The sequence below is a fragment of the Theropithecus gelada genome, chromosome 8 (genome assembly GCF_003255815.1).
Source record: "Theropithecus gelada isolate Dixy chromosome 8, Tgel_1.0, whole genome shotgun sequence".
Taxonomy (NCBI): domain Eukaryota; kingdom Metazoa; phylum Chordata; class Mammalia; order Primates; family Cercopithecidae; genus Theropithecus; species Theropithecus gelada.
In genome coordinates, this window is record NC_037676.1 from 146,666,676 (window position 1) to 146,691,075 (window position 24,400).

Genomic DNA, 24,400 nt, shown 5'->3' on the forward strand with positions numbered 1-24,400 from the left:
ATTCTAGTCTGGGTGACAGAGTAAGACTCTGTCTCAAAAAAAAATAAAAATAAAGAAAAATAAAGGCTGGGCGCGGTGGCTCAAGCCTGTAATCCCAGCACTTTGGGAGGCCGAGGCGGGCGGATCACGAGGTCAGGAGATCGAGACCATCCTGGCTAACATGGTGAAACCCCGTCTCTACTAAAAATACAAAAAACAGGCCGGGCGTGGTGGCGGGCGCCTGTAGTCCCAGCTACTCGGAGGCTGAGGCAGGAGAATGGCCTGAACCTGGGAGGCGGAGCTTGCAGTGAGCCGAGATCGCGCCACTGCACTCCAGCCTGGGTGACACAGCGCGAGACTCCGTCTCAAAAAAAAAAAAAAAAAAAAGAAAAAAGAAAAATAAAAAGTAAAATAAAAAAAATTGCAGGCTGGGCGTGGTGGCTTGTGCCTGTAATCCCAGCACTTTCAGAGGTGAGACAGGCGATCACCTGAGGCCAGGAGTTGGAGACCAGCCTGACCAACATGGAGAAACTGTCTTTACTGAAAGTACACAATTAGCCGGGCATGGTGGCGCACCCCTGTAATCCCACCTACTCAGGAGGCCGAGGCAGGAGAAGTGCTTGAACCCGGGAGGTGGAGGTTGCAGTTAGCCGAGATGGTGCCACTGCACTCCAGCCTGGGCAACAGAAAGTGACTCCTCAAAAAAAAAAGATCAGAATGACCCAGGCCATCTGCTCGGCTTGCCACACACGTTTCTGGGTGCTGGTCCTCCCTCGAAGCACCCTGCACCCACGTGTGCCTGTCAAGGACACTGAGGCCCCACGGCCCGACTCGACAGTACCTTCCTCAGCTCCCTCCGGGTGCCCTGGATCCTGCTGTCCTGGGGGCTCTTCTCTGACTCCTTGGTCAGTCTCTTCCCACTTCCCAGAGCAGTGCCCTTGGCCAGTCCTCTGGCTTCCTGGTGGGATTCAGCCTCCCTCTCCAGCCACTGAAGTTGTCATCCTGCTTGATGGTCCCCCTTGGCCGTCTGAGAGGCAGCCCTCACATGGCCCGTGCAGAGCCCACCTGCCTCCTCCATGCCCTCCTGCTCGACGTCCCAAGCCCCCGCGGAATACCACGCGACTCGATTTTCACCATCTTCCTTTCTCTACACACCTCATTCCATCGGCTCTACATGCCACAGATGGCAAGAGATCCTGGTGTTCTCAGCCGCTAAGAAAGAAAAACGCTACAATGACACCCTGGCACGTCCCTTGTCCTGACAGCAGAGTTGCTAAGATGTGGAACGTGGCTCTTAGAACCCAGAAGTGTGGTGTGTGCTGCTTTCGCTGGGGGCAGCGGCTGGCGCACTGCACACGCTGTGAACGGACGGTGTCCACCACCCACTGCCTCCCCACCAGGCCCGGCCTTGACTCGGGCTCTGCTGAGGCACTTGGGGAGAGGCCCTGGTGGTGGGCTTGACAAACTCCACCCGATGAGTCACTGGCTGGAGCTGCAGTAAGTCAGGAGTCCTGGGCCAGGGTGCAGTCACCAGAGACGAGAGGTGGGTGTGGAGCAGCTGACAGCATGAAGCGCACGGCCTCTGAGCCCAGCCTGGCCGGGTGCGCTGGGACCTGATTGCACTCAGAAGACCTGGTGCTGCCCTGGGCTTCAGTGAGGAGTGGGGAGGGAGGCAGGCAGCCTCAGCCTCCCCTGTGGCCAGAGTTGAGCCATGCCTGGCCAGGTGGTGGACCTGTTTCCCAGGCCTCGGGGCTGTGGAAGCAGCTCTGCCTCGCACTGCATGCCCAGGCAGAGCCCACCAGGGAAGCATCTGTCACCGAGTGACGCAGGCCATGAGGGACGCAGTGGCAGGGACAGAGCCAGGGCCGGGCCACCACACACACAGAGCAGGCCCGGTGAGCGGGGATGTGTGCTCAGAGTCCCCGGAGGGTGGAGAGAACACACAGGCAGGCCTTGGGGAGCCGCCCAGGCAGGAGGGTCGCAGGAGTATCTTTATTGTGGGGAGGGGCCCGGCCCCCAAAGTCCTGACACCAAAGACAGACACAAGATGGGCAGCTGCAGATAGTGGGTTGTGTGGATGACCAGGGCCTGTGTGGCGGATAGGGGACCAGGGGTCATCGCCTCAGACTCTGCCCTTCCGTGCAGGGGCTGGCGCCACGGGCTCAGGCATGCAGGAAGCGGTTGAAGGCGTTGTAGGCTGACTCCAGGTCGAACAGCATCTGACGCACCTGTGAGTCGTCCAGCTCGTCTGATGCCGACATGCCGCTCAGGGTCTGCAGCCTGGGAGTGCAGCACGGGGCATGTGGGGTGGGCAGAGCCTCAGGGGCACCGCGGGGGCTCTGCCTGGCGGGGAGGGTCTCAGGGGCACCACGGGGGCTCTGCCTGGCAGGGAGGGCCTCAGGGGCACTGCGGGGGCTCTGCCTGGCGGGGAGGGTCTCAGGGACACCGCGGGGGCTCTGCCTGGCGGGGAGGGACACCCACCACTGGCTGACCGTCTGGCGACCCTCGAAGTCGGGCGGGAGGTGGCTCATTCGGTGCATGGTCTCCATCAGCTCTCGCAGGTCGGGCTGGATCTGGGACACACAGCGGCTGGGACCCCAACACTGGCTCCATCCCCTCCTGCCTAGGCCCCCTGCCAGCCCAATGCCCTCACCTCATCCATGGCGCGAATCTCCAGGCGCAGCTTGTCCATGACCGTGATGAAGAGCTGGGGGCAGGTGTGCACATGAGGCTTGCGTGTTCAGGGTTGGGGGTGGCCCCACAGCTCACAGGCCCCAACCCCTTCCCAGCCACAGCTGTCACTAGGCCTCCTCACTGTACTCTGCTCCCAAACCCTGCGGGCCTCCTGAGTGAATGAGGTCCTGGCTGCCCAGACAGCTGCATGGGAACTGGAGGGTGGGCCCACACACTATCTCCCGAGGCCAGGACCCCACCAGAACGCACTGTGCTCATCCCCTCAACAGGAGTCCAGGTGGCCTGGGGGGCCTCCCCGTAGGCTGCCAATCCCTCATCCCTAGTTAAAAGGGTCCCCTTCCGCCCAACGAGTCAGAGTGCTACCCAGCTCTGGTGGTCCAGGACTCTACCCTTGTGCCCAGCTGCAGCGGGCGGCCCCGGCCCTCCTAACCCTGTGAGCCCTGGGGGCTGGGCCGCACCGAGACTACGTCGGCAATGCAGCGGTTGAGGTTGCCCTTGTCGTCCTTGATGGTGATGGGTCGGTCCTCCTTGATCCGCTCCATGGCCAGTGGACAATCCAGCTGTGGGGGGCTGACATGGGTGCTGGGGCTCTCAGGACAGTAAGCCCCAGGTGGCCAGAGCCCTCCGGCACCCCATACCCACGCCCGACAGTCCCCGTCCCATGGGGGTGGAAGGACCAGGCACTCACGCGGAACTTGCGGCAGAACTCGTCAATAGTGCTGATTTCTGAGCCCTGAACCTGCCTGAAGGCAGCTTTGTACTGCACCAGGAGCCGGGAGCAGGCTGCCGTGTACCTAGGGAGAGGTCAGCTGCGGCCCAAGCATGGGACCAGCGTCGCCCAGCTCATCCTGCCCCCTCAGCTGGTCCAGAGGCAGAGCAGCTTCCAGAGAGGGCCGGGCAACAGGCAAAGGCAGGCCGAGCAAGGAGGAGGGACTGCTAGCAGCTTTGGGGGGCGAGGCCCTGAGCACGTAGTGGGGCTTGTAGCTCAGCTCCAGGTGGAAGCCCCAGCTCCCCACCCCTGCCCACCCTCTGAACGACAGCAACCAGCCCTCTGTTATGATGGCCCCATCCATAGCTCATGGTCCTGTGTGGCGGCCTGTGAGGGTCTTGTCACTTCATTGCACAAAGCCCCCCAAAACATCCTGAGACATCCCCAAGCCTCCCGACCGTCTTTTAAGGTTGGCTGTGCTGGGGGATAAGGGTGGGGGAGTGGGCCGGATGACACCCCAGGGGCTGCCCCTCTGCCCGCCTCCCTCCCCACCCCCCAGGACTTCCCTGGCTGAGACCCAGGGGCATCCTCCTCACGCTGGGTGGGCCCCACACGGGTGGGCACCTCACAGCCTGACAGACGCCTGTTCTTGCTGTCTACGGAGCACCCAGGCCTGGCAGGGCAGGAGCAGGCCTCCAAGGACGTGGGCTCTTACTCGCTGGGGGAGACGCAGTCCTTGATGTAGGCCTTCTCCAGGGCTTGCATTGTCTTCACCACCGCGAACAGCTCTGCCATGTTGTCGTACCTGAGGACACACCTGTCTATCGGGCCCCGGGGTGCCAAGCCCAGAGCACCATCCCCTGCCCGGAGGTGCCACTGTGGGAGCTCTGCCCACCTCTCGCTCCATCCTGGAGCGCCTCAGGAACGGTTCCCCAGCCTGACCCTGTATCCTCCCACCTCTCAGTGTGGGATGGGTCTGGGGGAGGCTGCCCCAGGGCAGCCAGATGCGCACGGGTGTGTTGGGGCAGCCTGGGTGGCTAGACTTACTTCTCCCGCTCCCGGGCGTTCTTGTACAACTTCACTTCCTGCCGGAGAGAGCAGGCTCTGTGGGCTGGTGCCAGCAGGGGCTGCAGAGCCCTGGCAAGGCCACACAGGTGTTTGCTGTTGGCCAATGCTGGCCGGGTATGCACCCACCACTCACCTCATACAGCTCTGGCTTGTTCCCAGGGGCTGCAAGAGAAGGCAGAGAGCTGGCAGGCTGGCCCCAAAGGGAACCCAAGGGTAGGCTCCAGTCCCAGCCTCTATTTCAGTTCCTCCCTGAGGCCTCCCAGGCTGGGTCCCAAAGAACCCAGAGGGAGCTGGAGCACAGGGGTTCCAACCTCACCCCATCAGTGTGTGGGGGGACCTGAGGATAACGCCTCTAAGAAGCCGGGGGCCGCATGACAGGCCCAGCTCCCCAGCTCCACCGCGGCTCCCTGGCCGAGTCACCTGCGCAAGGGGCCACGTCCTGCTCGTGACTCATGATGCAGTGCCAACAAGGCTCATCACACACGGCCTCTCCCCTGGGTTTGGTGACACAGGGTGCCCAGGACCCCCACGGTTCTGGCCACACTGAAGCTCATCATGTCTGCCCAGCAGGACCAAGCCAGTTCTGCCTGGAGAAGGTTTCTGGGCCCTCAGTGCTCCCGTGATAAACTGCATCAGCCCCTGGCCACCCCCAAGGCTGTATGAGAGCAGGGTCAGATGCCTCCCCACCCCTGACGCCTAATACCCAATACTGCCCATCAGCCCCTGCAGCAGGGGCTGAAAGCCTGTGCCCTTCCGGCCACACTCACCTCCTATGCCCGGAGTGGCTGGGATCCCGTGAAACATCCTCTAGGCTCTGTGGCGGCCACAGCACTGAGACCTGGGGAGCAGAGCCAGGGCCGACTCAAAGATAGATGGCCCCTAAGCCAGGTGTGGTGGCTCACACCTGTAATCCCAGCACTTTGGGAGGCCAAGACAAGCGGATCACCTGAGGTCAGGAGTTCGAGACCAGCCTGGCCAACATGGTGAAACCCCGTCTCTACTAAAAATACAAAATTAGCTGGGCGTGGTGTCACACACCTGTAATCCCAGCTACTCAGGAGGCTGAGGCAGGAGAATCGCTTGAACCCAGGAGGTGAAGGTTTCAAGGAGCCGAGACTGAGCCACTGCATTCCAGCCTGGGAGACAAAGCAAGACCCTGTCTCAAAACAAACAAAGAAACAAACAAACAAAAAACAACAAAAAAGACAGCCCCTAAGCACCAGGTCCTGGAGACCCAGGGCGCCACGAAGAGCTCTCCCGAGCTCAACAGTGGTGAACACACAGGGTGCTATGGGGGCTGCCAGGAAAAACTGAGGTACTGTGGACACTAAGGACAGCGGGGTGGGGGCTGCCTTGGGGTGCGGTCCAAGCTGGAGGTTGAGGGAGCTGATGAGGGAGCTGATGAGGGAGGCAGGCAGCTGTTTGATGGCCGGGGAAGAGAGTTCGGGGCACAGGAACAACAACTCAACAGCTCGCCTTTAAGTCGGCATGAACTTGGAGGAACAAACAAGCTGAGGGTGGAGCTTCTCGAGCGAGGGGGTCCTAGGGCATGAAGACGGAGAGGTGCCTCTAGGTGGGCAGCGAGCTGGGGAGAAAGAATGGAAGCGGAGCCCGTGGGAGGGTCCTGCCTAGTGCGGAAGCTGGGCCAGCTCCAGACTTCTCTCTTTGTAAGTGGAACCGTCAGATCCGCCGAGGGATGTGAGGTAGGATTAAAATAAAGGAGTTACGAACGACAGCCTGTTTCTGGCCCAGCGGGCGGGAGAGTAAGGTAAACTCGGACGGAGAAGGGAGAAGGGAGGGGAGCGGGCCTGGCGGGCAGGCGCAGGCAGCTCTCGGCGGAGAGGCCCGGGAGGGCAGCGCTGAGCCGGCTAACTGCGGGAGCGGACGGTGCTACCGGGGATGGGAGAAGAGCAGGAGGGAGGGAAGGCGGCCCGCGCCGAAGAGCCGGGAAAGAGCAGCGCCGCTCATGTGGGAAGGGAACGCCTGGGTCAAGCTCTCCCAGGGTCGAGGCCATTGCGAGCCGCGGGCTGGGGACCGAGACTGCTCGGCAGCCGTCACGGAGCCGCCAGGTAGGAGAGGGCCGAGGAGCCAACCGCCCCAACCACGCAGGGGCTTCTGCCCAACAGCGAAAGCGGACGTTCTGCAGCCACGAGCGAATGTGCAAAGCAACCTCGCAGAGTGGACAATGAGCAAGAAAAGCGTTTCAAACATGCCCATAACATGACTTTTGCGGCACTCAGCCGAGGCTGTGCCGGGGCCCAGGCGCGCCCCGAGGGTGCCAGGCCCGGGATCGCCTCTCCCCACTCGACCCCTTCCCCACCCACCGGCCCCGGGTACCTGGACGGCTGGCGGTCCTGGAGATGGCGTCGGGGGCGGGGCGCGCTCGATCAGCTACTCGGCGCTCCCGCCTCACGTCTGCGCCTGCGCGCGCCGGGAGCGACCCTCCCCAACGGCAGCTCGGCGCTCAGCCCTCACGCCTGCGCCCGCACGGGCTTCCGGCCATGCCCCCCAGCGGCGCAGCCCCGGGGACCGGACCGGCGCAGCAGGCGCGAAGCCGGGTCTTTTTTTTTTTTTTTTTTTGAGACGGAGTCTCGCTCTGTCTCCCAGGCTGGAGTGCAGTGGCCGGATCTCTGCTCACTGCAAGCTCCGCCTCCCGGGTTTTTACGCCATTCTCCTGCCTCAGCCTCCCGAGTAGCTGGGACTACAGGCGCCCGGCTAGTTTTCTGTATTTTTTAGTAGAGACGGGGTTTCACCGGGTTAGCCAGGATGGTCTCAATCTCCTGACCTCGTGATCCGCCCGTCTCGGCCTCCCAAAGTGCTGGGATTACAGGCTTGAGCCACCGCTCCCGGCCTGCGAAGCCGGGTCTTACGCCGCCCACCCGCCTGCCAGGCAGCCACGGGGAGGGAGGCAGCAGCTTCATTTTTTTAATTAATTAATTTAGACAGTCTCGCTCTGTCTGTCGTCCAGGCTGGAGTGCGGTGGCGCAGTCTCGGCTCACTGCAAGCTCCGCCTCCCGGGTTCATGCCATTCTCCTGCCTCAGTCTCCCAAGTAGCTGGGACCACAGGCGCTGCCACTGCGCCCGGATCACTTTCGGTATTTTTAGTAGAGACGGGGTTTCACCGTGTTAGTCAGGGTGGTCTCCATCTCCTGACCTCGTGATCCGCCCGTCTCGGGCTCCCAAAGTGCTGGGATTACAGGCGTGAACCATCGCGTCCGGCCAGCAGCTTCATTTATTAGGGGCTTCGGTGAGGGTGGGGAAAGGCGGCGCCGGGGTCAGAGGCGCCGGAAGAAGAGCTTGGAGCCGTGGTCCAGCGTGCACTCGCCGGGGCACGGCCGACTGGGCCGCAGCTGGCGCAGGGCGTCCCGGTCCTCGGCGCCGAGGCGTCTGCTGCACAGCTGCAGTTCCCGGAGCTGCGCGGCGATCTTGTCCCACAAGCCCAGGCCCAGGGGACCCTGGATGGCGCAGCCTGCGGAGGGAAGAGGGCAGGCCTCAGCGCTTGCGGGGGCCGGCGGCGTCCCGGTGCCCGCGGCAGGCTCCAGGGAACAAACTCGCTTTCCCTGAGGGACCCAGGGCTGTAGTGAGGGGCAGCGGGCAGAGCCCCGGAGAGGCCCCATGACACTCCAGGGAGTGGGCTCCTCTGCACAGCCAGCGTTGAGGCAGGAGGAAGGTGCCTCTGCCTCTGACGGTGCCCGATCTCGAAGTCCATGCCTACACGTCAGTCTCCACCCATAAAGACATAATGGGGCTGCTTGCAAATCTGTACATGGTGGGCCTGAGTGGCTCGAGGACACTAAGCTCAGGAATTCAGGGAACTGGGTGGAAAGGTACAGATGCCAGGAACCCAAGTGGGGGGAGGGGATCTCCCACCAGCACTCGGGCGCCGTCCTGGAAAAGGCGGTCTGGCCCTGGGGGGTGAAGACGGGGCGCAGGAAGACAGCAGAGCTCCCCCTTGTGCTCTTACATTCACTTACGGCCCTCATCCCCCGGAGGGCAGAGCCTGCCCTGGCCCCAGCTGGGAAGCCAGGTCCCTGGGATTGTCTTCCAGACAGCTCAGGTTGGGGACTGCCCTGATGTGGCTCAAGAGAAAACAAGCTAAATGAGACCACAGCCTGGGCAGGGTTGTGTCGGAGGAGCCCCTGCCAGGAAGTGGGGGGGGTCCCTTGGCAGCTTTCAACACCCTGACCTTGGGCTCCCTCTTCCTGCCAGGGACGAGAAAGTCCCTGTGGAAGGGGACCTTGCCTGCCAGAGTCTACTCTGAAGGTTGGGTTGGAGACCAGAGGCAGAGACCCACCTCGCCCCCACCCTGTGGTTTTAGGAGCTGGGATCATGCCCCCTTTCTGTCACTGTCTCTCTGCCCCCTGCTGCCCCAGCCTCGTGGAGCCCAGCCTTGCTGCCTGGCTGGTAGCAGTGACAGCCCCTTAGGAGGAAGCCCCCGGGTCTCAGGCAGGTCCCTGAAAAGGCCAAACATGGCAGGCATGGCCACCATACCAGCCCTCACCTGACAAGCCAAGGAAGCTAAGGCCTTGGGGCCGCTTTTGGAGGGTAGACAGGAGCTCTTCCAGGCTGACACAGCTGATCTCAGGGTTTGCGGACAGATCGAGCGAGATGAGTGAGGGGCACAGAGAGAGACATCTGAGATAACGTGGGAAGAAGTGCAAAGGTTGGCTTCCAGAGGCCAGTGCCCCAACACTAGGAAAGCTGCCCTGACAAATGCCCAGCTCAGGAAGCCTCGGGCCAGGCCCAGGGGCAGGTGCCTGGCCCAGCTTGGGCTCCTCTCAGCACTCCCTGGAGAGCTGACTGAGGCTCCAGGTGGTAAGAGCAGTGGCCCTCGTGTGGGCCGATGCACAGCAGTGACAAGGACACGCCCAGAGGGGCGCTGTCAAGAGCCACAGGCCCATGCTAAGAAAGAAGCCCGAGGATAGTCTGCCTTCCAGGACAGCCTGAGAGGCTGGTGGAAACTGAAGGAGCCATGTCTCCGGACGCGCTGGGGAGGAAGAGCTGGTACCATTTCTGTGGCCCTTCTCCCGTAGCCCAGCTCCTCTGGGGTCCGGAGCCATGTGATCAGACCCCCCAGGCCAGCAGGCAGCAGGGCAGGGGCGTTACCTGCACAGGTCTCTAATGGCCTTGTCCCCCAGGTGGTTTGCAGACAGGGTCAGGTGGGCCAGAGCACAGCCTTCCTGGACATGAGCAGAGCCCCAAGGGGGCAAACCGAGTGGCGCACCTGCCCTCCCTGCTTCCAGCAGATGCACCCACACCCAGGGGCCCAAAAGGGAGCAGAGTCCCCCATCAATTTGGAGATCGGAAGGAAACACCTCTCCCGATGTGGGTCACACTCTGCACGTGGTGGTGTGAAAATAGGGTCCCAGTTGGGCCTGGAAGACCCCCCAGGAGAGAGTATCAGGGGCCCCTAGTGTGCCCCTTGGGACCTGCCTATGGGTGGGCAAGGCCACCCTGGGTCCCAGGTCGTATCTGGTGGGCAGGAATTCATAGCTCAGACAAGCAGCTGTACAAAAGCATTCCCCCAGCTGGTTTTTTTTTTTTTTTTGAGATGGAGTCTCACTCTGTGGCCCAGGCTGGAGTGCAGTGGCCGGATCGCAGCTCACTGCAAGCTCCGCCTCCCGGGTTCACACCATTCTCCTGCCTCAGCCTCCCGAGTAACTGGGACTATAGGCACCCGCCCCCTCGCCCGGCCAGTTTTTTGTATTTTTTAGTAGAGACAGGGTTTCACTGTATTAGCCAGGATGGTCTCAATCTCCTGACCTTGTGATCCACCTGCCTTGGCCTCCCAAAGTGCTGGGATTACAGGCATGAGTCAGTGTGCCTGGCCTGTTTTTTCTCTGCTTTTTTTTTTTTGAGATGGAGTCTCGCTCTGTCGCAGGCTAGAGTGCAATGGCACAATCTCGGCTCACTGCAATCTCCGCCTCCCGAGTTTAAGCAGTTCTCTGCCTCAGCCTCCCGAGTAGCTGGGATTACAGGCACCCACCATCATGCCCGGCTAATTTTTTTATTTTTAGTAGAGATGAGGTTCCACCATGTTGGCCAGGCTGCTTTTGAACTCCTGACCTTGTGATCCACCTGCCTCGGCCTCCTAAAGTGCTGGGATTACAGGCGTGAGCCACCGCGACTGGCCCCCCAGCTGTTTTTTCTAAACCTCCAAACCTCTAACCCTCTCTGTAGAGCCCTTCAGTGAGTTCAGTCGGAATCTGGGGAGAGGTGAGCTCCTCCCAGCTCCCCTGGGACCTTTGGCCTCTGAGGCTCAGTATTTTCTGGGTCCTTCCCCACCTCGTACCTTGGCCAGGTATTGGACTATGGGCTCCATGAGGCCTGAGTCACCCTTGCCGGCTGCCACGGAGCTGAGCTCTAGGTGCAGGAGGGTGCGGGCGGGCAGGCTCTGCAGGGTCCTGGCCAGGGATGGGGCTCCCAGGGCATTGTAGGACAGGCACAGGGTCTTCAGGTGCTCAGCGTCTGCACCAGGGCCAGAATCTGTCAGCCCCACGTGGCCACAGCCCTGTACCCACCCCAAGTTCTGGGCCCAGAACCCTCAGGACCACTTTGGGGAAACCATTACCACAGTGCTTGTGGGGTGGGGTGGTAAGTGCAGAGGCAAAGGCTCTCGCCCACGTTCTCCCAGCTGGGAGGGTGGGGTCAGACTTCCAAGCTCGGCTACCCCCCAGTTCTGGACACCTTGCCCTCTCCCACCCCACAACCACACGGTCCTGGGCCACATGCCTCTGCACGGTGGGGTGTCAGGGGAGTGCACTGACCATTGCTGCCCCCCTTACACTCCCCCACCCCTGGATGATACCCAATTCCCAGCCTCTTGGCACTGGGACCCCAGTCTCTGCCGCCTGGGTGGGCTCACAGTGGAACTGCCTCAGTCGAACAGCACTCAGCTGGTAAGCACAGGTCAGGGACCACCAGACATTGAGCTGCCTGGACTCTGCTCGCGGTGTTCCCTGGGAGGGTCAGCCTGGCTGGGTGGGCACCAGATGCCCCTTGGAGGCAGACCCTGTACCCATACATCCATCTATTGCTCCCAGGTGCCAGGCCCTCCTGGAGAGCCAGGTCTGGCATCCCAGGCCCCTAGACATTGTTTGTTTTTTTTGAGACAATCTTGCTTTGTCGCCTAGGCTGGAGTGCAGTGGCATGACCTCTGCACTCCATGTTGGTCAGGCTGGTCTCGAAATCCCAACCTCAGGTGATTTGCCCGCCTTGGCCTTCCAAACTGCTGGGATTACAGGCGTGAGCTACCGCGCCCAGCCTAGACTTTTTTTCTTAAGGGATGGGGTCTATGTTGGCCAGGCTGTCCTGGAACTCTTGACTCCAGCGATACTCCCGCCTCAGCCTCCCAAGTAGCTGGGACCACAGGTGTTGCCCCTGTGCCCAGCCCAGGCCCCCTCTGAAGGTCCTCGAAACCCTCAATGCCCCAGGGCTAGGGAATGGACAGGGAGTACCTGGTCAAGCTCACCTTGGAAAGCACTACCCAGTGCTGTCTGGTGGCTCGGGAAGAAGCTGGGGCCAAAGCCACAGGCCTGTAGACGCAGGGTGCTGAGTAAGGGGCAGGTGCGCAGGAGGGAGGCCAGGGCCTGGCCACAGCCGTCCCCCAGGGGGTTCATGCTTAAGTCCAGCTCCTCCAAACTCTGTGGAAGACACAGGCTGGCAGTGAGCCCCCAGCAGCCCCATGGACAGGGTCCCCCTTGGGGCTTGGCTTGGCTGTCTCTTCCCCACCTTGCCTGGCCTAGCCTATCACAGCTGGGCACTGGTTGGCTCTCCTAACTGCCCCAGACCAACCAGGGACCTGCAGAATGGGAACCCTGACACCCCGCTGTTGAGGGCCCACTGCTCCCTGTGCCTCTACCTGCAAGGTGGCTTGGCCTGGGAGCCCCATGGCAAGCTGGCGTAGGCCTTCGGGACCCAGGTGATTGGAGGAGAGGTCGAGGAGGGCCAGGCTGGGCATGGTGCCCAGGGCAGCCACCAGCTCAGCCACACACTTGTCCCCCAGCCGGTTCCCTGCCAGGCGCAGCTCGCGGAGTGCTGTGTGCAGCTTGAGGGCCCGCAGCAGGGGTGTAAGCTGGGCCTGGTGCAGGGCCAGGGAGCAGGCGCTGAATGAGAGGCCCGAGCCCTGGAGCTCCACGGCTTGCAGCACCTGTTGGTGCTCCCCTGTGGGGAGGGATGTGGTGTCACCAGGGCAAAGCCGGCCCTTTCTGCCCTCTGAATCCCAGACAAACCAGGCAGCCCCTTTTCAACAGCCCCAGGGGTCACCCACTGGACATGCTGCAGCGCCCACTCGCACATGCCTGTGGGTCTAGCACTGTGAGGCCGTGGGGGCCGACGTGGGTCTGCAGCACCCTAAGTTCCACCAGTCAGCGCCAGATTCCACGCCCCCTGGGACAAGCTTTCTGGGAAGCTTCTCCAGCAGCTCCTAGCCTACGTGAGGCTCTCCTCCTTGGGCTTGACTTTCCAGGCTTTTGGCTGCTTTTTACCATCTCCCCATCAGCAGCTCATGGGGGCTGAGGGCTGTCCTCTCCCTGCCATCCATACTTCCAAGCGCAGGACACAGCACCCACCAGGCTGGGGGAGGTGTACCCCGAAACACCCGAGGTCCAGGAACCAACTGGGCTGGTGGAGCCTGCGTGCCCAATCCCCTTGCACAGCCTCACCCAGAAACTGCAGCTCTCCTGGCTCTCACCTTGCCCCAGGCTCTGGCAGGCCCTGCGGTAGCGGTCGGTCAACGGAGGCAGGTCCCACGAAGTTACCTCAGCCAACACCTGGAAGGCACCGTCATGAGCCACCTGGGGGCTCCCGGTGCCTAAGGCCCTGGCTCCCGCAGCTCACCTCATCATTGCTCTGCAGCACATCGGGGATGGGGTCCTGTGGGGCCAGCAGGGCCCCCTCTTTCCGTAGGGTGAGCCTGGGCAGCAGCCCACAGGTCTGGTAGTAGCGCTGGGCCGCCTGCTCGGCCAGCCAGGCCACAGAGTGGGTCTCACTGCTGCAGGGACAGAGGCGCTGCTGCTGTTGCCTGCACACAGCTGGCGTGAAGCCCCAGGAACCCACCATCCCTGCCCAGGGCCAAAAGCCCCCTCAGCTGCTTCTCCCACTCCCAGGTAGCCGGCCCCTCCTCTCCCTGCAGCCCAGCACACCACCAGCCCCTCTGCCATTCCTGGGAGCCACAGGGTCCTCCAGGAACACACCAGGGAGTCCTCGTCACACTCCCCACCCTGACGTGCAAACATGAGCACCCTGGCATGGAGCTGCACAGGTGGGCTGCAGGGTAGGGCAGGCGATGTCTCACCTGTGTGGGACAGGGATAAGGAAAAGATGATCCTGAACTTGAACTCGAACCCGGATGGGAGGTGGCATGGCCAGACCCTGGCAGGTGAAGGCAGCAGGGCTCAGTCAGGAGCCACAGTGGGCTCCACCCCACACCTGCCTGCCCCAAGTGAGAGGGCTCTGCTCCAGGTCTGCACACCCACCAAGGGCTGGCCTGCCGCAGAGCTGTCCCCACTGGGCTCTGAGACCCTGGCGGTGCTGGGGCTTCCTGGGGGTTCTGAAGACAGGCTGCTGGGCCCTGCCTTGACCGGTGCACTGCAACTCTGCACGCAGGTCAGGCGGACCTGCTTGGCTCGGGCACGGGGCCTGCTCTCCTCACTGTCCGACCCGGAGGTACTACTAGGCCTTCGGCTGTCCCCAGTGCCCTGGGGGCGGGGCCGGCGGCTGCGGGTCAGGGGCGTGTCCAGCTCCAGCCAGTCTCCAGCCAGGCACTCCTCCTCCGGGATGAGCGCTGCCTGGGGGGCAAGGGCTTTGCTCTGGCCCCGCGGTGGGTGAGGCCCCAGCCGGCTCTGAGCACTGCCCACACCCCGGATGGCTGCCTGGTAGGCTGCCCGGCTGTTGCTGGCTGCGGCTGCTTCCCTGTTGCTGGCAGGGCCAGGCATCCGGGCTGCCACCTGTTGTGCTGTGCCCAAGCACCGAGGCCTCTTCTGGGACAGCCGCGGGGGGCCTGCGCTGTCCTCACCTTCCGAACTGCTGCTGCTGGCTGGCCCATGCCTGCTCCTCCGAGGCCTGGCCACGGCTGGTGCTGCCTGCCCTGGGGAGACCCTGGCACGGGCCTGAGAGGCCTCTGGGGGTCTAGTGCTATTACAGGGGGGTTTTGGGCAGGGGCTCAGAGGAGGAGAGGTCTCAGGGTCAAACAGAAGGCTACTTGGGATGGTGAGGGAGTCCTGGGAGCTGTGGGGATCTGTGGAAGAGAGAATCCGTGTTGAGGCAGGGGCCCGGCACCTCCCATTCCACCTGTGAATGAGCATCTCCCGAAATCAGGGCCCGGGGACTCTCAGGGTAGGCATAGCAACCCTAGGGACGCGGGAGGCCCTGCTTGCCTTGGCCTGAGGCGGCTGCCTGGAGCAGCATTTCCATGGCCCTGGCCTTCTGCCGCGTCTCCAGGTCCAGGTCCCTGCGGTACAGCTTCACCCACTGCTGCAGCGTCTCCAGCGGGCTGAGGCCCTGTGTGGTATCAGTTGAACAGGAGCACAGCAGCCCCCATACCCTCACCTTTGCCCTCTGCCCCACCAGGCTCACCTTTCGAGTGCGGAGGGTGACGGACGCCCCCCGTTCAAGCAGCAGCTCAGCCACCTCAAAGTGGCCACAGTTGAGGGCATCATGCAGGGGGGTGATGCCTTCGCAGCCCTGGCCACCCGGGTCGTCCACTGCGGCCCCATGATCCAGCAGGAAGCGGACAATTTCTACAGACCAGGAGATGTGAGCCCAGCTCCTGATGCCCCCCAAGGACTGACTCTTTGCCCAACCAAGCGCCAGGCTCCTGTCCCTTGCTCACCTAGATGCCCGTAGTTGCAGGCCTCGTGTAGAGGCGTCCAGCCACAGTAGTCCCGAGGGTTCAGGGGGTGGCCCTGTGACCAAGGACAGGAAGGAGCCTGGCCCTGTGTACGTCACAGCTTGGCCCCAGTCCCATGAGCTCTGCAGCCTGAGCTGGGCCCAGGGCCTCAGTCTTAGAGCCCAGAGCAAGTCCCGTGGCCCTGCCCTCTCCTCCTCTGGCCCAGGTGTCACCAGTGAAGGACATGCTTCCCCCTGAGACAGGTGGACCAGCCACAGCATATCCTCCAACCTCTGTGCCTGCCCGGTCCCCTTGTGGGCAGACGGTGCACCCAAATTGCAGGGGCATGAGGCAGGTGGGGTGGGAAGGTGCCCAGGTTTCAGCCCAGGGGCTAGCCCCCATCCTGGCCAGGCTGACCAACTTAGCTGCAACACAGATGCGTACCACACAGCGGGCACCCCATTTTTTTTTTTGAGAGGGAGTCTCACTCTGTTACCCAGGCTGGAGTGCAATGGTGTGGTCTTGACTCACTGCAACCTCCTGGGTTCAAGCAATTCCCCCACCTCACCCTCCTGAGTAGCTGGGACTACAGGCGTGCATCACCACACTCAGCTAATTTTTGTATTTTTAGTATAGACAGGGTTTCACTATGTTGGCCAGGCTGGTCTCGAGCTCCTGACCTCGTGATCTGCTTACCTCAGCCTCCCAAAGTGCTGGGATTACAGGCATGAACCACTGCGCTCGGCCTGGGCACCACATTTTTTGTGCTTTTTATTTTTGAGACGGAGTCTCGTTCTGTCACCCAGGCTGGAGTGCAGTGGCACAATCTCATCTCACTGCAACCTCCACCTCCTAGGTTCAAGCGATTCTCCTGCCTCAGCCTCCCAAGTAGCTGGGACTACAGGCACACGCCACCACATCCAGCTAATTTTAAAATTTCTTGTAGAGACAAGGTCTTGCCAGGTTGCCCAGGCTGGTCTCGAACTCCTGGGCTCATGTGATCTGCCTGCCTTGCCATCCCAAAGTGCTGGGATTACAGGCATAAGCCACTCTGCTCAGGCTCTGCTTTTTAAATTTTTTTGAAACAGGGTCTCACTCTGTTGCCCAGGCTGGAGTGCAGTGGCATAATCACGACTCACTGCAGCCTCAACCTCCCAGGATCAAGTGATCCTCCTGCCTCTAGGACCACAGGCAAGCGCCACCATGCTAAGGAGCCCCATTTTGAAGATGAGGAGGTTGAGAGAGAGATTTAGGGGATCTGGCACAAACCCACAGCTCCTCCATGCTGGGCAGCCTGTCCCGTGTCCCAGAGCAGGGCCCACCTGCCTCACGAGGTCCTGGACGCGGCGCAGCTGGCCCTCGATGCAGGCTCGGTGCAGCAGCGTCTCCCCCATGTCGTTCCGCCGGTTCCACTGTGGGCACAGCCAAGCCAGCACAGGGCAGGGGCGTGAGGAGCTGGCAGGGCTGCTGGGCAGGGCGAGTGGGGGTAGGGTGCCGTCCTCACCTTGCTCCCCTTCCGCCGGCCCGGGCGGCCCTGCAGCTCCTCATCCTCCTCCAGCTGCGGGGTCAGGCCATCGGCGTCGTCCTCTGGAACAGAGCCAAGTCCACTCCAGGTGAGAAGCCCTCACCCCGCTGCAAGCTCCCCAAACTCCCAGGTACAAAGGAGCCAGAGATGGGAGGGCTGAGCTCTGAGGCTGCTGGGCTCCGGGGGCTCCCCAGCAATGGTCCCAGCGCTGCCTCCACGTCTACCTGGCCCTGCTGGGATCCTGCTCCTGCCCGCCATCCCTCTGCCCACTCCAGACACACCCCTGAGCTTTCTGCCCCAACCCACGCCTGGCCCTCCCTCAGAAGAAGGCCTGCCCGAGACCCATCCATCTGTGTGACAGCCGCTCATCCCCACACCCAGACTGGCTTGTGGGCCGGTCTTCCTCCACCCCAGGCCTTCTCCACCCCCGTCTCCTGAGCTGTGTCGTCAGGCCAGGTCAGCCCTGGAGCCTGGGTGTCCTGCACCTTGCAGCCTCCACCCTGCCTAGGTGGCAGACACACCTGCCTCTGTCCCTGCTCTGGGTGACCCCTCGTCACCATGCCCTTCACACACTACCAGCTTCCCCCGGGTCCTTCCCCAGCTCCTCACTGTGCCCACCAGCTGAGCGGCATTCCCCACAATTCTAGATCCTGATCCACCTCCCCGCAGCAACCAATCTGGTGAGGCCCCAACTTCCCACAGCTGCCTGGCCACTCGGGGTTCTAACAAGCCCCTTGAGTTCAGAGCTGAAGTCACAGCCTTCCCTGGAACATCCCCCAACAGACCTCACGGACAGGCTCCTGCCCCCCACCAGTCAGTCAGAAATCAGCCCCCAGCTACCCGCTGAGCCCGCTCAGCCCTCTCTCCCTGCACCACGGCCAAGGTGGCTTCAGTCCAACCCCCGCTCCAGCCAGTCCCTCAGGCCTGCCCTCCATGCAGCTGATGTCACCGGCCTCTGAAGGAAACCCAAGCCTGCTCTGGAGGGTTTCAGGAAGGTGCTCAGCTCTCACAGAGGCACGCGGGGTTCTTCAAAGTGCACTGTCTCACCCCTGGCCCCAGACGGCACGTGTGTCTCTAACGGGACCATGTCCCCAGCTGACGCTCACACGGCTCCCAACCACTGTCTCCTCCGGGAGGCAAAGGCCTGCCCCAGGCTCCCTGCAGGTCACCACCTTCTCTGTCCCGTTCCGGGAAAGCACCGGCCGTCCTGGCTTGTTCCCGCCACAAGCCCTGAGCCGGCTCCACGGCAGCACAGCACACCCCTCTTCAGCCCGGCCCGGAGCAGGCCCAGGGAAAATGCCAGGTGCCGCCGGCCCTCACCGCTCTCTGAGAGCTCCACCTCACTGGCCTCCAGGGCTTTGCACTCCGCTGTGGCTGCCGCCTCCTCCTCCTCATCTTCATCTTCATCTACACTGAGCTCCTGTAGTCTGGTTTCGGTGCCAGGGGCCTCCTGGGGCTGCAGCCTCAGCTGCACGGTATGGAGGTGCCGCAAGACCTGCCTCTGAGGAGCAGAGGGATGCTTGGCTCAGGACTGGGGCTGTGGCAAGCAGAGCTGGGGGCTGTGGATGCAGAGAAAGATGGGGATGTGGGACAAGGAGCAGGCAGGCTGCAACGATGCTGGGCTTGTTGGGGAGCCAGTGTGGGTGGGACGGGCTCTTGTACCTGCAGCTGGGGCCGCTGGGCCTGCTGGGCACAGCTAAGCGCCTTCTGGAAGCATGGGGCCAGCAGTTCGTAGGCATCGCCAGCCTCTTCACGGGACAGTGCGATGTTCAGCCAGGTCTTGGCCTCCTGGAGCAGGAGGAAGGACGGGGTCGAGGGCTGCTGCTCTCCGTGTCCAACAGGCCCCAGTCAAGCGTCCCCGGCTGCCCACACAGAATGGGAGCCCGGCCTCCCAGGTGCTGAGGGTGGACGGTCCTAGGAAGGAGCTGCCTGTCCAGTAAGGACGTCTGTCCATGGCCACCCTGAGAACGGCAGTCCTGAGGCAGAGACATGGGTGAACCTGCATTCGGGCGGGGAGCCAGGGTTTCACCTCCAGCATGTTGCCGCTGCGCAGCCTCAGCTCCTCCTCATAGTGGCGCACGGCCCCACGGTGGTCCTTCATGTCTCCCAGTGTGGCGGCCAGGGACACGTGGATGATGGCCCGCTCGGCACCCGGTCTGTCCAGCAGCTCAGCGAAACGTAGCTGGGGGCAGTGCCAGTGAGGCTGGGGGCTGCCACCCTGGCCAGGCCTCGCCAACCTCACTGGCCCTCCCACCCAGCCAGGGCCACACACCTGCTTCTGGTAAGCCTCAGCTGCCCTGGGAAAGTCTCCTGCCTTGGAGAAGAGGTCACCCAGCTGCTCACAGATGGCCATGGCGCCCTGAGGGTCACTTCCCTCGGCATCTTCCAGCTGTTGCTGCAGTCGGACCACTGCCAGCACTGCCAGGAAGAGGTTCATGCAGGAGGGCAACACAGGAGGCCCTGACCCCAGCTCTACCATCTGGCCACTCGGGGTTCTAACGACCCCCTTGAGTTCAGAGCTGAAGTCACAGCCTTCCCTGGAACATCCCCCAACAGGCCTCACGGACAGGCTCCTCGGCCTCTTCCAGCTGTTGCTGCTGAGCCCTGTGGTGGCCCCTCTACCCTCTCCCTCTGCCTGCCTGTTTATGTGGGGGTTAACAGCAGGGTCTATCTTGGGAACTGGTCTCAAGGGTCACAAGAACTAACACACTTAAAAACTCGGGGCCAGGCACAGTGGCTCACGCCTGTAATCCTAGGTCTTTGGGAGGCTGAGGCAGGCAGATCATGAGATCAGGAGAGCAAGACCATCCTGGCTAATACAGTGAAACCCCGTCTCTACTAAAAATACAAAAAAATTAGCCGGGCGTGGTGGCGGGCGCCTGTAGTCCCAGCTACTCGGGAGGCTGAGGCAGGAGAATGGCGTGAACCTGGGAGGCGGAGCTTGCAGTGAACCGAGATGGCGCCACCGCACTCCAGCCTGGGCGACAGAGCGAGACTCCGTCTCAAAAAAAAAAAAAAAAACTTAGATGGTGCCTGGCTCATAGCAAGGGCTGACTGCTGCCAACCTCCAGTGGTGGTCTCGGCCATCAGCACTCCTGGACCACATGCGTGCCACCTGCTATTCCACCCGGGAAGCTAGGGGAGCAACTACTGTCTCCAGTTTGCCAGTGAAGATGGTGGCTGCAAAATAAAAGCCCAACTGGTCTCCTGGCCGCCCTTTCAGTGCCCCTGACACACTGTGTTGAGCTCAGAGAAAAACGGGGGTTTTCTCCTGTCAGGAACTAGGGTACCTGTCCCTCTTGCGGAAGCTGCTGCCTCCAAGGACAGGTGCTCATGCCTCCTCTGTGAGGGAGGGAGCTCTGTACACACCTGGCAGGACTCCACGCCCCCTTGGGCTCGCCCCTGCACACAACTCCCGGGGCCCCACCCTGGCCCCAAGCTCACCATGCGGGAGGTTCACCCCCCTCGCCACCCCCCACCCCCCCCGCCCCCCCCCCACACCCCCCGGGCCCCGCCCCGGCCCCAGGCTCACCATGCTGGAGGTTCTGACAGACGGCTGCTCTCTGCACAGGCTTCTGGGAGCCCAGCCTGTAGGCCTTCTTCAGGGCTCGCTTGGCAGCCAGAAAGTCTCCCAGGTCTTGGAGGACCTGGAGAGCAAAGGACAGCACGGTTTTTGCAAAATCCCCAAGGCCCAAGTCTCCAGGAGCCTGAGCTTGGAACCACACACAGCGGGTACCTGTGCGATGGCCACGCAGCACTCGCTCTCCATGAACCGCTTCCTCATGGTGTGCGCACACTCCCGGGCACCCTCCAAGCAGCGCATAGCCTGGGAGTGCTGGCCCGCGCGCCAGTGGACGGTGCCCAGGTTGTAGCGGGCGCGGAACAGGTCCTCGTAAAGGTGGTTCTGCCTGCAGAGGGGTGATGGCCTGAGCAGCTACGAGCTCCTGAGCACCCAGGAGCGTCCCACCGGTGATAGCTGCTGATGCCACACAGGCCCCAGCCCTGCCATGCTATGGTATCAGGGCCCTAACCATGCCTGGTCTTCGCCCAGTGTGAGGCACAGGTGTGAGAGGTGGGGGATGAGGCCCAGCCAGGGTGCTCTCTCAGGAGGACCCTGGGAGAAATACTCCCCTAACTACTTCCTCCAGGAACAAGGGACTCCACTCTCTCCTGGGGTGGGGTGGGGCCTTACTCCGCAAGGAAGATGCTCTTCCTGAAGTAATCGTTGCATAGGGCTGTCTGCTGCAGGCTCTCAAAGGTAAGACCCAGGTTGAGGTAGAGGCGGGTCCTCATCTCATTCAGCTCTCCCTGAGCCAGTGTCCCTGGAAGATGCCCCCCACTCAGCCACTTTCTCCCCACATGGGGTTTCCAGCTTTGGGCCCCATTTGGGGCCTGTGCAGTGCCTCTCCTACCCTCTCCCTCCTCCCGATGTTGGGGCAAGGGTCCTGCTGCAGACAGAGCACAGAGTGGATAAAGAGACGAGGATCTCCAGGGAAAAGGTTGCGGAGGGCATGCACCCCTCACACAAGAGCCCTGCAAAGGGAGGGCCCCAGAAGACGAGATCGCCCAAGGAGGCTGCGGGGGTGCTGGGCTGCAGCCTCTTCAGCCTGCAGTTCAGGAGGCAGAAAACGAGAAGGGGCCTGCCCACCCTCCAGCTCCTCATCCACAATAGCCAAGCTCTTCTCAAAGGCAGCCTGGGCCTGCAGCAGAGCATCCCTCGACTGGCAGTGGTCATAGATGTCCAGGTGGGTGCGGCCGATGGTGGCCCAGGCCCTCTGCAGCTCCGTGTGGTTGCGCAGGGAATGTGCTAGCTCCAGGTAGTGGTGCTGGTGCTGAGTGTGGAAGGAAGTCACTGCTGTGAGCTGACCCCGCCTCAAGCAAACCAGCGCTGCCAGATTCCCAGAGACCCTGTTCTTGCTAAGGAAAGACTCCTGCTCCCCTTAACCCCCACAGAGCAGGCCAAGGTCGGCCACATGCCCCTCCTCTGCATGCCAAGGGCTCTCTGTGGTGACAGTGGCTTCACGCTGTATGCAGCCAACGCTGTCACGTGGGGAGGGGCGGCTGGGGATTGGTGGGGTGGGGGTTTGCAGTCCTGCCTCCAGCAGCCAGGGTCAGGGAGAGCTTTCGGGCTGAGGCCTGACCACCCCCAACACAAACACAGCTAAAATAACATTCATTAGTGGTTTCTGGTGCCAGGAAACCTACTCCTGCCCCAGTCCCAGGAAAGGCTGTGGGGTCCCCACTGGAGGACTGGGCCGGCGCGGTGAAGTTAAGGCTGCGTCAGGCCAGGTGTCCCTTCCAGCCCGAGGCTCCTGACGGCGAAGACGGGGCCTCCCTCCTCAGAAAAGGGCTCCAAACAGAGGCCGACCGGGCTGGGCGAGGCCAGTGAGGGCGCCCGCACCTGCAAGGCAGTCGGGTAGTCCTCCATCTCGGCCAGGCGCTCTCCGATCTTGCGGTGGGCCACGGCACAGCCCAGGGGGTCGTCAGCGCTCTCCCGGAGCCGCAGCTCCTGCCAGTGCTGCTCCAGGGCTTCGGCGTAGCGGCCTAGGCGGGGACACAGCACGGCCTGGCAGGCGTCGCGGGTGCGAGGGCGGACCTGGGGCGGCGTCTGCGGGAAGAGCCCGTCGACCCCCGGCCCCCGACCCCGGCGCGGGCCCCAGCCCCCAGCCCCCGGCCCTGCATCCCGCTTCCTGGTCCCAGCGCTCACCATGGCCGGCCAAGAGCTCCCCCAGCTGGTGGCACAGCGCTGCCTCCTCGCGCCGCTGCCCGGCCCTCTGCGCCTTGGCCTTCGCCTTGCTCAGCTCTGTCGGAGGAAGAGGAGGGCTGAGCCTCCGCGGCGGGGTTCGGGGCCGGGGCCGAGTCCCAGACCCTCCCTAGCCTCCGCGCCCCCGGCGCAAGGGGCCCCCGAGGGACTCACGGCGAAGCTCGCGCTCCAGGCTCATGCTCCGGTCGCCGCGGGATCTGGACTTCCCGCGCTGCGCCGCGGCCCCGCCCCTCGCCGCCGACACGCAGGCCCCGCCCCTCGACGGCGGCGGTGGGCGCGGGGCATGCTGGGAAGTACGGTCCGTCCGCCCGCGACATCCTCGAAGTTCTAGTGTGGGAGGAGCTGGGGCGGGGACGCGGCGACAACTAGGGCGTCGGACCCGAGGAGTTATCTTCCCGGACGCCCGGGTCGGCCCGCGCGTGGAGCCCTCTGCCCTGCCCGGGGAGTGCCTGATGGGGACCCCGTTCCTCCTCGCAGGAGGCGGGGACGCGGGAGGCCGGGGTCGCAGCGCGCCCTGGGTGGGCTCTTCTGAGCTGCAGCCCGCGTGCCGCCCGCGCCTCTCAAGGTGGACGAGCTGTGCCGCCGCCCCAGTTCCTCCTGAAATTCACACACAACCTGCTCACACGCGCAACTGTGAAAAACGCACGTAGGGTCCAGATAGAAGACTGACGATAAGTTCACGAGCATTTGGCTGTGGGGACGGAATAAGGTGCGCTCCTCCTCCACAGAACGCAGTGGGTCACATTTGGGGACTCGGCCCCAAGGAATGTTCTGGTAGGGGAATGTGCTTTCCGTAGTGAACAAGTACCGTTTCAGCAACGTATATGTCAGCTGTATTCTCGGAAGAGTCAGTGAACCTGCGCTTAAGCTGCAGAAGTAGCCCGGGCGCACTGGCCCGCACTGTAATCCAGGCGCCTTGGGAGGTGCAGTCAGGAGGATCGCTTGAGCCTAGCAGTTCGAGACCAGCCTGGGCAACATAGTGAGACCCCCATCTTTTTGTGTGTGTGCGTGTGTGTGTGTGAGTCTCGCTGTGTCGCCCAGGCTGGCGTGCAATGGTGCGATATCAGCTCACCACAACCTCCGCCTCCTAAGTTCAAGCGATTCTCCTGCCTCAGCCTTCCAAGTAGCTGGGACTACAGGCATGTGCCAGCATGCCCGGCTAATTTTTGCATTTTTAGTAGAAACGGGGTTTCACCATGCTGGCCAGGCTGGTTTCAAACTCCTGACCTCGGCCTCCCAAAGTGCTGGTATTACAGGCATAAGCCAGCACGTCCGGCCTGATACCCCATTTTTATTTAAAAAAAAGAAAGGGAGGGAGGGAGGAAAAGAAAGAGAGGAAGAGAGGGCCAGGCGCACTCTTCCTGGGCTCACGCCTGTAATCCCAACACTTTGGGAGGCCAAAGCGGGCGGATCACGAGGTCAGAAGATCGAGACCATCGTGGCTAACACGGTGAAACCCTGTCTCTACTAAAAATACAAAAAATTAGCCGGGCATGGTGGCGGGTGCCTGTAGTCCCAGCCACTCGGGAGGCTGAGGCAGGAGAATGGTGTGAACCTGGGAGGCGGAGCTTGCAGTGAGCCGAGATCGCACCACTGCACTCCAGCCTGGGCAGCAGAGTAAGACTCCATCTCAAAAAAAAGGAAGAGAGAGAGAAAACGACTGCAAAATTATGTCTAGAGTTCTATGATATGGGGCACCCAGGCCCCTAAAATACCCTTGCTGTCCCCCATGACCTTGACCAAATGCCTGCCATGCCTTGGGTCTCTGACTCCCGGCTACACAGCACACCCAGCACTGCACTCAGGTGCGGTGACTGGTTTTCCAGAGGTCCC

General features: G+C 62.4%; 2 protein-coding genes across 4 annotated transcripts; both read right to left on the minus strand.

Annotated features, from left to right (window-relative positions):
* Positions 1-1,951: 1,951 nt before the first annotated feature.
* On the minus strand, positions 1,952-6,862 carry VPS28 (VPS28, ESCRT-I subunit). Of its 3 annotated transcripts, none has more exons than XM_025394974.1 (10): positions 6,788-6,862; positions 5,218-5,288; positions 4,584-4,612; positions 4,430-4,467; positions 4,098-4,187; positions 3,362-3,467; positions 3,132-3,233; positions 2,633-2,686; positions 2,461-2,552; positions 1,952-2,259 (listed from the first exon to the last, which is right to left on the minus strand). In XM_025394974.1, the coding sequence occupies exons 2-10, from the start codon at positions 5,252-5,254 to the stop codon at positions 2,142-2,144; spliced, it is 666 nt and encodes a 221-aa protein (XP_025250759.1). In that variant the 5' UTR covers positions 5,255-5,288; positions 6,788-6,862; the 3' UTR covers positions 1,952-2,141. The 3 variants fall into 3 exon arrangements, with proteins under 3 accessions (XP_025250759.1, XP_025250760.1, XP_025250761.1); XM_025394975.1 differs by having other exon boundaries at positions 1,953-2,259; positions 5,218-5,606; positions 6,788-6,804; XM_025394976.1 differs by having other exon boundaries at positions 1,953-2,259; positions 3,362-3,416; positions 6,788-6,802.
* Positions 6,863-7,361: 499 nt separating this feature from the next.
* On the minus strand, positions 7,362-22,775 carry TONSL (tonsoku like, DNA repair protein). The gene is made up of 26 exons (XM_025394961.1): positions 22,721-22,775; positions 22,511-22,606; positions 22,205-22,347; positions 21,452-21,635; positions 20,996-21,125; positions 20,540-20,711; positions 20,336-20,450; positions 19,076-19,221; positions 18,833-18,985; positions 18,466-18,591; positions 18,124-18,304; positions 16,783-16,865; positions 16,601-16,690; positions 15,282-15,354; positions 15,026-15,189; positions 14,827-14,950; positions 13,927-14,687; positions 13,746-13,822; positions 13,289-13,442; positions 13,143-13,221; positions 12,312-12,613; positions 11,922-12,093; positions 10,743-10,918; positions 9,557-9,630; positions 8,952-9,085; positions 7,362-7,919 (listed from the first exon to the last, which is right to left on the minus strand). Exons 1-26 carry the CDS (start codon positions 22,743-22,745, stop codon positions 7,726-7,728), a joined length of 4,128 nt encoding a protein of 1,375 aa, XP_025250746.1. The 5' UTR covers positions 22,746-22,775; the 3' UTR covers positions 7,362-7,725.
* Positions 22,776-24,400: the final 1,625 nt, after the last annotated feature.